Source organism: Podarcis gaigeae (genome assembly GCF_964106915.1).
Source record: "Podarcis gaigeae genome assembly, chromosome: 17".
Lineage (NCBI taxonomy): Eukaryota > Metazoa > Chordata > Lepidosauria > Squamata > Lacertidae > Podarcis > Podarcis gaigeae.
Window position 1 is genome coordinate 36216989 of NC_139694.1, and position 15198 is coordinate 36232186.

General features: G+C 46.7%; 1 protein-coding gene and 1 long non-coding RNA gene across 6 annotated transcripts in view; both read right to left on the reverse strand.

Moving 5' to 3' along the window:
* Positions 1–93: 93 nt before the first annotated feature.
* SLC38A5 (solute carrier family 38 member 5) overlaps positions 94–15198 on the reverse strand; it is a 72287-nt gene continuing 57182 nt past the window's right edge. For 3 of the 4 annotated variants that reach the window (XM_083719308.1, XM_083719306.1, XM_083719307.1), the window contains exons 13-16: positions 13376–13500; positions 12522–12666; positions 11167–11270; positions 94–9181 (exon numbers count right to left, since the gene is read on the reverse strand). In XM_083719308.1, coding sequence (XP_083575434.1) covers positions 9077–9181; positions 11167–11270; positions 12522–12666; positions 13376–13500 — 479 coding nt within the window. In that variant the 3' untranslated portion in view covers positions 94–9076. The remainder of the gene's footprint in view (positions 9182–11166; positions 11271–12521; positions 12667–13375; positions 13501–15198) is intronic. The other variant, XR_014559368.1, reaches the window with a different exon arrangement.
* LOC310835353 overlaps positions 94–15198 on the reverse strand; it is a 43566-nt gene continuing 28461 nt past the window's right edge. For both annotated transcript variants that reach the window (XR_014559589.1, XR_014559590.1), the window contains exon 2: positions 94–672. This is a non-coding gene — a long non-coding RNA (uncharacterized lncRNA). The remainder of the gene's footprint in view (positions 673–15198) is intronic.

A 15198-nucleotide genomic window follows, 5' to 3' on the forward strand; every position in this document is an offset into this window, starting at 1 on the left:
ACATGTACAAAAGTTTGAAACAACTATTTTGGAAGGTCGTGTACCTAAAAGGCAGTTTGTAAACATTTAAAATAAAATAAAAAAACACATACATAAAAGCATTCAGACTGCCTCAATGGAAAGTCAGTCATTCTTTATTGAATTCCAAAATTATACAAATACTGTGTCCTTACATCCATTTCACATTTTGAATTTGTGTTCCCTCCTCCCTTAAATCCAAATCCCTCCCCTACCCCCAAGCAGAAACAGAGCCCTTGAGTCTACGTAAAAAACTTCCAGAGATTTTCAGACACGGGGAGAAGGGAAGGACAGAAAGTTAAGAGGTCACCTGGACGCGAGTGGGGAAGGTGCGTTTGTAGTGAGATATAGGTATGAAGCTGGGAGAAAAATAAAGGCGGGGATCTGAACAGGTAAAGTGTGTGAGAGAGGCCTATCCCATCAAGGGTACAAACGGATCCTCCATCCGGGCGATTGGCTCGGTACAGGTGGATGCTCTCAGCCAGGTGCCCTATCTAGCATTCTCCTTGCTTCTGGTCCAAGTCTAACTAGATCTGGAAGCAACTACTATCTAGGCCAGAGGTTTTCAACCTTTTTGTGTCTGCGGCTCCCTTGACCAACTACAGTGGTACCTCAGGTTAAGAACTTAATTCGTTCTGGAGGTTTGTTCTTAACCTGAAACTGTTGTTAACCTGAGGTACCACTTTAGCTAATGGGGCCTCCCGCTGCCACCGCACCGCAATTTCTGTTCTCATCCTGAAGCAAAGTTCTTAACCCGAGGTACTATTTCTGGGTTAGCGGAGTCTGTAACCTGTAGCATGTGTAACCCGAGGTACCACTGAACGTTCTTTCTGTGGCACCTCTGTGAGGCTCAAGAGCCCAGTTCTGTCACCCCTTCCCTGCAGAGCTGGCAGCCTCTCACCCTTTTTCAAATACCCTCCCTTGTAGAGGGTTCCCTCAGCCTCCTCTCCTCTCCACTCTCGTTGGAAGACCTCTGGGCAGCCACTGCCACCGCCCTTGGTCTCTGAGCTGCCCCATCTGCCCCAAAGAGAGGTGCCTTCTCACACTGCCCCACAGGGGCCTGGGAAGAGGATGTCCCCTGCCTTAGTGGCTCAACGGAGACTGGCCAAAGGTGAACGTGAGGCCAGCACCTTACCTGGGGAGGCAGCAGTGGGTGCTGCCAGGCCTGCAAGGTGAAAGGATTCCTTCAGCACCAGGCATTCAGCCTCCCATGCAGGCCTTTCACACAGCAAGCACAAGAAAGGCCAGCACAACCACTGCCTGCCAGGCCTCCCAACAGCAAGGGCTGATGGGCTGGCTGAATGGGCTCCCTCCCTCGCCCGCTTGCTTACTCCAAAGCTGTCTTAGCTCCTGGCAACCAGCACCCCCGGCCAGCCCCAGAGGCACCATTCACCTGGGGAGCTTGCAGCCAGGGCTGCTGCAACAAACAGCTGTGCAAGCCTTTGAGAGGCAGAGAAACAAGAGTAAGGTTACCAGATTTTTTCAATGAATCCAAGGACACTTTTCAACTTCAGTGGATTTTGTATGGGGACTGATTTGTAAATCCAGGGACTGTCCCTGGGAAACAGAGACGTCTGGCAACCTTAAACAAGAGGGCATCAGAAGAGGGAGGGAAGGGAAGAGGGACGGAGGCTAGTGTTGCCCATGGCACCCCTGACCACCATTCGAGGCACCTCAGGGTGCCATGGCACGCTGGTTGAAAACCACTGGTCTAGACAACTGTGATAGGCCTCTTCTCAGCTCTGGTGTTTCAAAATGACCATCTGGTGGACTCAGCAATGGGATGGCGAACACCTCAAGGGCAAAATATACAGCACTCCTTGGGTGAAAAGAGACAGGTTTCGGGAGGCCTCTAGGTCACCACTGGGCACCTAGAAGTAGCAGTGGCATGGCTTTCGAAGCGATGCAGGACATGTTCTGCAATATATGTCAGATGAAATCAGGTAGACTATGTTGTGTGGACAAGTAGCTCCCCCTTGAGTGGGATGGACAGCAAGCAGCCATGGTTACCACTGGTTTCAGGAGAGGACACTTGTATGGAAATCTTCACTTCAAAGTGTGCATTTCCAAAGCTCCCAAACACTGTACAGTTTCAGGATTTCAAAGCTGAGTATACATACTAGCAAACATGCATGTAGTAGATCAAGTACTGTAACAAGTTTCTGTTAAACAGGTCCACATGTTGAGGTCATCTGATAGGAACAGTACATACAACTTAACCCGGCCCAAGGCATCCATTTTACTGTGCATTCATTATTATTTGTGGTTGTACAGAATCAATACTGTGTGTGCCTGCAAAAATTTTGGGGTGCTCACACTGCTTCATTTCCAATCAGTGAGTATCCCGTAACCTCCTGCTGAAATCCCACAACTGTTTATACCACAACTGATGTGTATTTGTGGCAAAAATGTGGTTGTGCTGGGCAAGCATCACGTAAGAAACTAAAGCAGGAAAAATCCACCGTTAATGCATTCCTGTGTCAAGAGCATGCAACAGAACACACCTGTGATAAAACGCCCATATGGAGGGGCTCTGGGTAGACAGAGGCAACCTGTGCACAAAGGAAGCGAAAACAACACAAACTGGAAGGCAAACTCAGAAGAAAACCTCTAGCCAGAACACCCATTTGCTAAAGACTGCCCCAAATAAAAGTATATTGTGGAGGTAAAATGAAACAGGACGGGTAGGGTGCCCACAATAAGACAATTCTTATCAGTGTATGAGAAGATCTGTGATAATTATACTTCTACTTAGAAGCTCTGTCCCCAGGGACACTCTGCAGGTGGATCACAGAGTTGTGGGCTCTTTCAGATCTGGAAAGTACCGTATTTTTTGCCCTATAGGGCGCACCGGCCCATAGGGCACATGTAGTTTTTTGGGAGGGGGATAAAGAAAAAAAATTAATTTCCCCCCCCAGGCGCGGGGCTGGGGCGGGGGAAGCCCGAGCTTCCCCCGACCCCAGCCCCCAGAACAGGCTGCTATCCACAAGCCTTGGGAACCCGGCAGGAAGTCCCACTGGGCTCCCAAGGCTTGCGGAGAGCTGCCCAAAGTGCACTCCACTGCGCTCCCCGGGTTTCGGGCTGCAGGCTGCTGTCCGCAATCCTTGGGAGCCCGGCGGGAAGTCCCGCCAGGCTCCCAAAGCTTGCGGATAGCTTCCTGAAGCCTGGAGAGCGAGAGTGCACCGACCCCTCTCGCTCTCCAGGCTTCAGCGAAAGCCTGCATTCGCCCCATAGGACGAACACACATTTCCCCTTCATATTTGGAGGGGGGAAAGTGCGCCATATAGCGCAAAAAATACGGTAGTTTATGTGCAATCCTATGCAACCATACTTAGTAGTAAGTCCCTTGGAACTAAATGAAGCTTACTTCACATGCACAGGACTACCCTGTTAACCTGGGAATGGCCAGTCTTTCATCATTAGAGTTCTTGTACAGTGGTACCTCTAGTTAAGAACGTAATTCGTTCTGGAGGTCCATTTTTAACCTGAAAGTGCTCTTAACCCAAGGTACCACTTTAGCTAATGGGGCCACACAATTTTTGTCCTCTGTTCTGTTCTCATCCTGAAGTAAATTTCTTAACCCGAGGTACTACTTCTGGGTTAGTGGAGTCTGTAACCTGAAGCGTTTGTAACCTGAAGCACCACTGTACTTTTAAAAAGTTCTGTAGGTATTTTGGCAGATATAGCTGTCCTGGCTTTTATAACATCTGAGTATGCAAAAACCTCTGATAAAAACCCCTCCTTCTGCAAGGTGTAGGAACGCTGATATTGCTAGCTTAATCATTTCCGATTTAATCTAAATCCTGTATTTGTAAGCTCTTTGTGGCAGGGACCTATTTTTTATTATTATTGCTTAGGTTACACCAAGTACATTGTTGGTGCCATGTGAATAGTAAGTAACAACTTGGGCATACATATTATGCTCACAGGAATAGGACGAAGACTGAAGTCCTAAAGAGCAGGACTAGATATCAGGGGCTTAAGTTACAGGAGGGTAGATTTTGGGTTAATATTAGGAGAAACCTCTTGGAAGCAAAAGTACTTTGACAATGGAACCAATAGGGCAGGCTCTCTGGCTGGAAGTCTTCAAGCAGAGACAGTCATCTGTTGAGAGATGTTCTAGATCTCTGGATTTCCTACACTGAGCAGAAGATTAAATAAGGTCCTCTGCAACTCTTATGATTCTTAAAAAGTCCCCCCTCCCCAAATTAGGTAATATAGCAGCAGGAATTACATGGCACGTCATGGTATCTGTTAAGAGAACGCACAACTCTAATGAAATTGAGTCAAGACTATTGAGAAATGATATATAATGAGATTAAAAAGATGTTCAAGTTGATCGTTTCCCAAGAAACCCGAAGCTGTTCTTTTAGGAATTATAAATAACGATGTATCAAAAGAACTGGCTAACTTATTTATGTATATAACAACAGGAGCACGAATATTGTATGCCCAAAGACCAAAGATAGAAAGAGAGGTTCCAACAAAGGAAGATTGGCTTTTGAAAACAATGGAGTATGCAGAACTGGCAAGATTAACAGCAAAGATTAGAGACCAAATGATGAAAAATTCCTTGAGGACTGGAGACCTTTTGTTGAGCATTTAAAGTACTATTATAGCAAGATGAAAATGCGAGCAGGACTTGAAATATGAGCATCAGCGTTAATTATTGAGATAAATAGGTTAAAATGTATGCATTGAATAGGATATGCGAAATATGCCACATCTAAAGGTAAATATTGAAACCATGGAAGGAGAGGATGGGAAATCAATGGATATTTTATGGTCTTTTTGGTTTTGCTTTTTCTTGCTTTATGTGTGTGCAAAATCAATAAATAAGATTTACCAAAAAAAGAAAGTAAGTCAAGACCATTAAACTAAGCCACCACCAAGGATCTCAGTTCCCAATCTGTCCAATTAAAAGAAGAAGAAAAGCTAGAAAGAAATAGAAAATATTGAGCTCCCAAGATTGCCGTTAAGTGAATGGAGGCAGGTAAAAGAAGCAGATAGTTTAATGCATTTAAAACATTGGTTTTAGATATGTTACTGATGGCTTATTATTGATGATAGAGGAAACGTGGTCAAGGGGAGATTTATCATCATGTACTATTTTCAAATCAAGCCTGGGAACATGTGGTGGTAGGCTTGGGATGTGGATATCTGTCCCCAACTCCCACCTACTCCAGCCAGTAAGGGAGTGATGGGAGTTGCAGTCCAGCAATGTCTGGTTTGCCATCCCTGAGATATGGTGACCACCATCTCCACAGTACAGTGGTACCTTGGCTTGAGAACTTAATTCGTTCCAGAGGTCCATTCTCAACCTGAAATGGTTCTTAACCTGAAGCGTGCTTTTGCTAATGGGGCCTCCCGCTGCCGCTGGCATGCAATTTCTGTTCTTATCCTGGGGTAAAGTTCTTAACCTGGAACAACTACTTCCTGGTTAGCGGAGTTTGTAACCCGAAGCGCCTGTAACCCAAAGTGTCTGTAACCCAAGGTACCACGGTACATAGAAGGCAATCTGCTAGCCACCTTCAAATATTTGGAAGGCATGAATTAGTTCTATCATCCATAGATGATGGAACTAATTTGTTGCCTGTCACTCCAGAAGGTAGGATCAGAGAGTTCAAAAACAAAAAGGAGGATTTTTGACGAAACATTAAGAACTTCCTGACCGTACAAGCTGTCCCCACACTGCCTTGGAAGATAGTGGACTCTCCTTTCTTAAGAGGTTTCAAAGGAGATGGAGGACAGTCACTTATCAGAGGTGCCACAGCAGTGGATTTCCTGCATCACACTGAACTAGATTATCTTTTGAGACCCCTTTCAGGTCCATGATTCTAAGTGGTTACGAGTTGTGGCTGACCAGCAAGGCACGGCCACAACTAGTTCAACACTCGCACAACTCCATTCAAAGGAACATTAATATATGGAGAAATAAGGAAGCATTGTCGCCATGGTAACGGCAGCATCCTTGGGTACTGGCACGGAGGCCAGGATGATTTCTGATATCTGTGTAAAAAAGGGGTGGACAAATGAGGAGGAAAAGACAAAATAACTGGAGACGGAAGAAGAGACAGGACACTGAAGTGGAGAAGGTTCCAGATCTAGAAAATTGCCCTGGCACAGTTCTTGCCAGACAGGCAAAGGGAATTTGACAGAAGAGGATGGAACCCCCGTTTACATTTCACTGCTTCATTTCACCTTGACGCTGAACGTCCAGTGTGTAATACAGTCCACTGCATTTTGGTGCTGGGGGCAGAAAACCCAAAGGGCAATATGCCCTTTCCCCTCTGGCAGAAAGGAAGGCTATAGTGGATAATTTGCTGCCTTTAAAACAGCACTGCCTGAGAATGGCCATGCCACCCTGTAGGGACTGCTCTGACCCAACTGGCAAAATACATCGGGGCTCTAGCAGGCTGTAGTTGAGCTCTCTGCTGTTGTTTTGCAACAGGGTTCAAAGAGAAAATGAAGAAACGATTCCAGGCTGGGGGAAGGGGTGCAGGAAGAGCATGGAAAAATGGCATGGGATGGGGAAGGATCATAAGGTACTTACAGGCTGGTGGCTCCCAACACTGACCAAGCACTTGTGCTATAAGCTGCATGCAGAACTGCAAGGGGCTTCCCATGCTTTGGAGGGGGGAGGAAATTGCAATTTCTGCCCATGCACAGGCAACAATGTTCTGTTTACACCTAACACAACCATACAAAAAAGGGAGCAACAATTCACCCGAGAATAGCATCTTACAGCAATTGCCTCCAATTGATTTTTGAATCATTTTTGTAAAAGGTACGGGCTAAAGTGCTTTGTAAAAATTCAGTGTCATTGCAAGATCACTTCAGTGTTATAAAGTAAGAAAAAAACTAAATTAAAAACAACACCAAAGAAATGAAATGGCACTGAATACGAAAAGGAGAATGGCAGTGTGTGGCATCTGGTTTTGTTTTTAAAAAACCAACAACACTAAAGTACCTTTTTCATTTAAGTGCTTTTGCGTAACTATTTTAATTTTTTAAAAAGAGTATAGGCAGAAGGAGCAAATTAGAAGATTGACAGCTGGCTAAAATGTCACAGACCAGAAAGGTCACAGTGACATCTTTATAGCGGGTGGAAAAATAGTGCTTAAGGTGATCGGCAAGTGTAAAGACTGCCCTACAATCCTGTTTTAATTTTTTTAAAAAAAAACATCTGTAGTCTGAAAGAAGCAGAAGGAAATTGCATAGGTAAAAATTGCAGAAGGAAGACAATTTGATGATGCCATCATGTGGATTTGCCATGAAAAGCTCGTAAACAAAGGTCCATACTAAGGTCCTAATACGGAAGTACCCGTAGCGTAAACATTTCTCCTTGGTTTGCTTGAATTGTCCATCAGCCGGACCTTTTCATGCTCACTGTACATTAGTGTCAATTGTAATGCATTGTGCTGCGGAAAAGCTGCCTCAGGAGCCCTGAAAAGGGCAAATGAGAGAAGCCCCAACCTAATGTTAGGATAGTCAATAGTGTAGCCCAGGGAGTTTTCCAAAGGGAATCAACCTGGCAGCATTTCAGTATTAAGAAGAATTAATCTTTCCTGGGTGGCCTTAGGAGAAATCCAACATTGCTCTGCAACAGGACAGCACAAGGACCTTCTCCTAAGCAACGAGATGAGGGGACTCCACCAAGCCAATTCCCTCCTGCTACCTTCAACACCTTGTTTCCAAACCTCCTGCTGTAACACCACATCCACCTAAGAGCTGGGAAGAGGGTGCCCAGGAGTCCAGTCTGCCCACCCTCCCTCGTTTCAACACCCCAGACCTCGGCCCTATCAGGAAAAAAACAGAAACCCTGACACCAAGTATGACGACACCAGGGTGGTTATCTTTGTAATCTTTGGTCTGGTAGCCAGGTCCAAATTAGGTCCAAATTAGGTCCAAGTTAGGTCCAGGGACCCCTGACCATTAGGTCCAGTTGTGGCCGACTCTGGGATTGCGGCGCTCATCTCGCTTTATTGGCCGAGGGAGCCGGCGTACAGCTTCCAGGTCATGTGGCCAGCATGACTAAGCCGCTTCTGGCGAACCAGAGCAGCGCATGGAAACGCCGTTTACCTTCCCGCCAGAGCGGTACCTATTTATCTACTTGCACTTGGACGTGCTTTCGAACTGCTAGGTTGGCAGCAGCAGGGACCGAACAACGGGAGCTCACCCCGTCGTGGGGATTTGAACTGCCAACCTTCTGATCGGCAAGTCCTAGGTTCTGTGGTTTAAGCCACAGCGCCACCCGCGTCCCTAGGTCCAAATTAAATATGAGCAAATAAATTAGATTGTCCACTAGGGGCACCGTTGGCTTTTGGCACTCCAACTTGGGGCCACAACCCCCCAGGCACAGCGGGCATAGTTGGTACCAGGCAGAGGAACAGAGAAGTGAGGTGGAGGCTCTGCCCCCATGGCAGCAAAAAGAGCAGGAGCCCGTTTGCATGCTTGGCAACAAAACACAGGAGACAGCCGGGCACCACTGCTGCAACGACAAAAGAGGGACGCCCAGAGTATCCTCCCGTAATGGCAACGATGACGAGACAGAGAGCGTGCGAGAGAGCGCTATTATCCTGGACCCACCCCCGTGCCCCACAAAAAAGTGTAAACCCAAAACTCCATGCAGTTTTTTTGTGACAAGCAATGGCTGGACACGGCCTGACTGCCAAAGAGGAAAAGAAGGCCAGGAGCTCTGTGCTCCTACCATAGGAGCTGAAAGCATGTAACGGTCACTTGTGTTGTCATAGCACCAAAACTGACCAACGAGGAGAGCTTATGCTAGCTCCGTGGCAACGGGCAGCCTCTTTCTGATCACCTGTTTCGTGGCCCCAGAGCCCAGAAGGGCCAAAGAGAAGCTCCCCACCCATGCCGTTCCAGGTTACTTTGTCGTGACCACGAAGGGTTCCTTCTGTCACTTCCCCACAGCGATGGACAGGAGGTGTAGTTCCAGGATGAGCGAGGGTGAACAGGAGGGGGCGATGGCACGTCTCTGTCAGTAAATGGTCCTCCCTGGTAAGAACCACTGTGTCTTTGGGGGGGGGGGCGGAGGGGGTTAGTGCCCCACTCCGCTGCTCTTCCCTGTCGTTACCCAGTCGACAATGATGAAACTCAGGCTCATCACCATGAAAATGAAGCCAAGGGCAGCAAAGCAGGCAGCCTGTGAAGGACAAAGAGGAAGGCATGATACCCGCCGTCCAGTTCAAATTACCTTGCAAGCTTCAGTGGGGAGAGAGGGAGGGGTTGCATGGTCCAAGTGGGGAGGGAAAGAGGCTGCCCCCCTACTTGGAAAGAAGAGTATGCCATGTTCTTGGATTCAACCTCATTTACTTTTTATATGGTAAGGTAAAGGTAAAGGGATCCCTGACCATTAGGTCCAGTCGTGGCCAACTCTGGGGTTACGGCGCTAATCTCGCTTTATTGGCCGAGGGAGCCAGCGTACAGTTTCCAGGTCATGTGGCAAGCATGACTAAGCCGCTTCTGGCGAACCAGAGCAGCGCACGGAAACGCCGTTTACCTTCCCGCCGGAGCGGTACCTATTTATCTACAGTACTTGCACTTTGACGTGCTTTTGAACTGCTAGGTGGGCAGGAGCAGGGACCGAGCAACGGGAGCTCACCCCGTTGCGGGGATTCGAACCGCCAACCTTCTGATCAGCAAGTCCTAGGCTCTGTGGTTTAGACCACGGTGCCACCCGTGTCCCTTTTATATGGTACATTCTACCTTTTATATATACCTTTTACATGCCTTACTACGGTGTCTAAGGAGTCTCAGAGAGACCTGAAAACCAGCTGTGATTTAGTTGACAATTGCTAAAATGATTTTTTATGGGCAGCTAGAAGGTGTGGCGGACCAACTGCCTGTCTTCAACATACTAGGCTTGGAAGTTTCGCGGATGAACAGGAGTCTCCCACAGCCTAGAACTCCCAAGTCGTTCTCTTGCCACCTCAGCTCAATCTTAGCTTGAATCTCCTTCCTCTCTACCTATTCCCTTCCCTTGTACATATTTTTCGCTCCATAAGACACACCTGACCATAAGACACACCTAGTTTTTAGAGGAGAAAAACAAGAAAAAAAGTTCTGAACAAAACAGTGGATGTATGATTTTTGTGGTTCATGCTGTGGCCACAGACATGTGATCTGATGGTGAATTTGGGGTGACCCAATGCAAAAATCCTGAGGATCCATGTGGATCCGTGCTTTGTAACCACGTTTTTGCACCATTGCAGCCCTAGGAAACAGTGGGTGCATGATTTTTTTGGTGCAGGCTGTAGCCATGGACACGCTATGTGATCTGATGGTGAATTTGGGGTGACCCAATACAAAAATCCTGAGGATCCATGCTTTTACTTCCCCCCTCCCAGGCAGCCTCCGCTAGTGTCTGTTATCTCTCTTCCGATCCCACCAATCAGCTGTTCCTTTCAACACCCCCTTCCCTCTTGTTTGCCTTAATGTCTTTTCCTTAGCTGGAGCAGTTTTTTGCTCCTCCTTTTCTTCTAATTTCTCTCATTGCTTTAGTCTTCCTGTTTCCCCCCTTTGCAAGTTTGCTGTCTTTACCTCCCCTCTCCCAGGCAGCCTCCTTTATCTCTAGCGTCCCTTATCTCTCTCCCTGATCGGCAAACAATCAGCAGCTTTATTTCAACACCCACTTCCCTCTTTCAAAAAAAAAGAGCATGATCTGCTTCTTGCCTCTGGGCAATTCGGCTGCAGGGACCACGCATTCACTCCATAAGATGCACAGACATTTCCCCTTACTTTTTAGGATGAAAAAAGTGCGTCTTATGGAGCTAAAAATATGGAGCAGAGTCTGTAAACTGAAGCGTATGTAACCTGAGGTACCACTGTATATCTTTGCAAACTCATTGATAGGGCTTCTCTCTCTCTCTCTCTCTCTCTCTCTCTCTCTCTCTCTCTCTCTCTCTCTCTTTTAATGGAGGCGAACTGTCTGAAAAGCAGGATAAAAATAAATGCATTTTCAGCCAAGAAAAGCTTGGAACAGCTACACTTTCACCTGGCCTCCCATGGGCTCATCTCATCCTTGACTGAGCTCCCGCCCCCATTTCCTCTGGCCTACCGCGTTGAACCACTTTCCCTTCCCTCTAATGGGGACTCTCACATTCCCACCCACCGGCCAGCATCTGGTACCTGTATTTTGGATCTGGATCTCAGGGGCTCTTTCTCGTTGGGGATAATGCGGATGTAGAAGATGCTTGGGAGGATGAAGATGAGGCTGGGGGCCGACGTGGCTCCTGTGGGTGGAAGAGTCAGAAAAGGGAACATATTCTTGGGTATGTTAGGTTAACACCTATGCCATACATTCAAAGCAGCATTACATCCTGACTCTGAGTCTGATGTTGGTGATCAAAGGATCCCTGAATCAGAGGCTGGCAGACAGCAGCCCCTGAAACCAGGTTCTGCAGCACCAGGGCTTTCAAAGGCACATCCCCCCCCCCCCCCCGCGCGAAGGAACCAAAGGCTTCCCATGTCACCTTGCCAGTCCAACAGCTCAGGGAGCAGACCACACCGAGGAGCAAAGAATGAGTTCCAGTCTCCAGGTCAGAGGGTCAATCCTTTAAGACAGCGTTTCCCAACCTTGGGCCTCCAGCTGTTTTTGGACTACAACTCCCATCATCCTTAGCTAGCAAGACGAGTGGTCAAGGATGATGGGAATTGTAGTCCAAAAGCAGCTGGAAGCCCAAGGTTGGAAAACACTGCTTTAAGAGACTCTCCAAAACAGGACACTCTTCCCTCCCCGGCACGATCTCAAGAAAATCGCCCACCCCACCTGCTCCAACAATCCACACACACTTATTGGCACAAAAAATGGAAGCAAGAAGAATTACCGGCGAAAGAAGAATGGCGGGTGAAATTAATGGACTATGCAGAATTAGATAAATTAACAGGAAGGATTGGAAACCTGCGGGACCAGAGATTCTTAGAAGACTTAGAGTAAATATATGAACTATTTGAAAAGCAATTGTAATGAACAGATTACGCTAGTAGGACTGCAAGAAGTTCTGTAAGGAGGACTATTTGAAATATTGCAAGAAAGATTATGAGGAGAATTATTAGTTAATGATAATTAAGAGTAATAGAGAAATTAAGAAATGCAGAATAAGTGATAAAGAACGGATAATCATCAGAGGTTTTTGACGGAAGTCTAAAATGTTGTATAAGATAAGAAGTTATGTTAAATGATTGTTGGAAATGACATATGTGTGTGTGTGTGTGTATATATATATATATATATATATATATATATATATATATATGAATGAAAGAAAACAATCCACACACATAGCGGATTAGACACAAATGCAAGGTTCCCTGTCCACGAACCCTAAAACTCTCTGCCGCATGCTAAACCCTGCTCATCTCCAGGCACCCAATATCCAGTTTTTAAAAACAGTTTGTGAGGTTGCTGATCACGTCATGAATGTTAAGGTGAAGCCCAGCCCTGAGTCCCTCTGCTACACCTTCCTAACAGAGGTCATACATACCAATGACTCCAAAAATGTCCTTGATGTTTGGCACGAAGATGACAAGAAGGTTGACAATAACGAGGAGGCAGCAGGCAATGATGACATGGCGGACCCAGCTGAAATCCTTTTTGTGAAACAGCAGCTGCTGGATGGCCCTGCGGATCTGTGGTGGGTGGTGGGAATGAGAGTGTGAGCTATACTGGGGGCAAAGAGGCACTAAGGGATACGCAAGAGATCTCTGTCACTCGCTGTTCAAATGCAAGTCTCCAAGGTTTTTAGCTTTATCTCTCTGCCATGGCAAAAACAACCAATAGCCTGTTATGGCGCCTTATCCCAGGATTAATGTCAGCCTTTACGGGGCACTGGGTTGTCTTTGCTCAATGGAAAGGGGCTTTAATAGCTGCTCACATTTATTTTTATGTGCAAAGAAATCCCTATACTGTCAATGCCTAGATACACATCATGATATCAAACAACAATTAAATTACATTGATAAAACAAATACAGAAAGCATCAATCGAGCAACAGATCAGATCAGCAGATCGACATAGCTGGATCACCTCTCAGGGAAAGCCTGGTTTAAGCCAGTGCCTAAATCAGATGTTTGAAATCTTCTGGCTCCCCGGATGTTGCTGAACGACAAGTCCCATCAGCGGTGACCAGCTGGAGTTGGTGGGACTTGTAGTTCAGCAACATCTGGAGGGCCAAAAGTTGCCTCATCCCTGACCTAAGAATATGGGTCCCGCTTCTGACACTGAATTAGGATGGCAGAGAGAGAGGAAGGGAGGCAGACTGGAGAAACTAACTGCAGGTGCTTTGGGGAGGAAAGCTATTTGACGCTGCAACAGGGGATGAAAAAGGCAATCTCTTACCGGGAACAGAACCACAGGGACCGTGAGTGTCACAGCCATCAGCACAGCCAACCGCACAGAGAGAATGAGCTTGTCCATGGCGTCAACTTTGATATAAGTGTGCAGCATCTCTGCTTCAACACTCTCTGCCAGAAAGGAGAAGAGATATACTCATCAGTCTGAGAGGTGGAGGACGTGAAACGACGCAGTCTGGGGCCAGATGGGAGGGCTTTTGACTGGAACTTCAGAAAGGTACTTAAAAGGGTACCGTATTTTTCGCTCTATAAGACGCACCAGACCACAAGACGCACCTAGTTTTTGGAGGAGGAAAACAAGAAAAAAAATATTCTGAATCTCAGAAGCCAGAACAGCAAGAGGGATCGCTGCGCAGTGAAAGCAGCAATCCCTCTTGCTGTTCTGGCTTCTGGGATAGCTGCGCAGCCTGCATTCACTCCATAAGATGCACACACATTTCCCCTTACTTTTTAGGAGGGAAAAAGTGAGTCTTATAGAGCAAAAAATACGGTACTTTAGGATGCCATTAGTTCCCAAGGTGGCAAAAGATCTTGAGCTGGAGACAGGAGTGACATGGGGGTGTGGATTCAGGCTTTGTGTCAGCATCACTCTTTGGCCAGGAAAGGAAGAGATGTAGCGCAGCGAGAGAGAGGGCATGTGCTTTTTATGCACAAAGTCACAGGTTCAATCCACATCAACTTTAGGCAGGGCTGGCAAAGACCTGTCTGAAACCCTGCCAAACTGTTGCCAATAAGATTTCCAACATGGTGCCCACAGTTGCCAATGTGCCCACCAGCATCTCCCATGGAACCCACAACAGGTCTCCATAAATACCCCCTCAAAAATCCACTGTGAATGACAGTTCACTCTTCCTGCTCAGCCTCTCCAACACTGAAGCCTTTATGTCACACCCGTGGCAGCCATTTTGTGTCATGCACACCCCGTGGCAGCCATTTTGTGATATATATATATATGATGTCCTCGTGGCAGCTATTTTGTGACTGATGCTCATGACACTTTCTTGAAATTCCAAGTCTGTTCCCTGGCATAAAAAGGTTGGCCACCCTTGATGTAAACGATGCTGAACCAGATGGACCAATGGTCAGACTCAGTATGAGCCAGTCCTGCCAGGAAGCATCTTACGGGGGGGGGCAGAGTGCATCATGTGATACTCCTAGACCAATGAAAAGTTTTCATGTCAGTCTTGTTCTGAGCCAATAAAAGACTCTACTTTTTGTGCTACCTTAAAGATCGTTTCCCATCTGCCTTGCCCCCAGCATGACAGGAGCTGAACCAAACAGGATCTGCACACTTTCCCTTAGGAATTTTTTTTATGACAGTTGCCTGCATGCTCAAAAAAAGAACGTGTACACCTTTTCTTTCAACTTGGTTTGCACAAAAAACATGCAAGTGCAGGAAGACCAACCAGTTGTGCAACTCATTTTTTATTTTGTATCCGATATACAGTGGTACCTCGGGTTACATACACTTCAGGTTACATACACTTCAGGTTACAGACTCCCCTAACCCAGAAATAGTACCTCAGGTTAAGAACTTTGCCTCAGGATGTGCTCCGGCGGCGTGGCGGCCCCATTAGCTAAAGTGGTGCTTCAGGTTAAGAACAGTTTCAGGTTAAGAACAGTTTCAGGTTAAGAATGGACCTCCGGAACGAATTAAGTACTTAACCCGAGGTACCATTGTAATGTTCTAGAAGTGCATCCTATCATGAGTGTACCGTTGAGTGGGGAAGTTATTCTGCGTACACTATACAGTGGTACCTCGGTACAGTGGTACCTGAGAGCCAGTGTGGTGTAGTGGTTAAGAGCGGT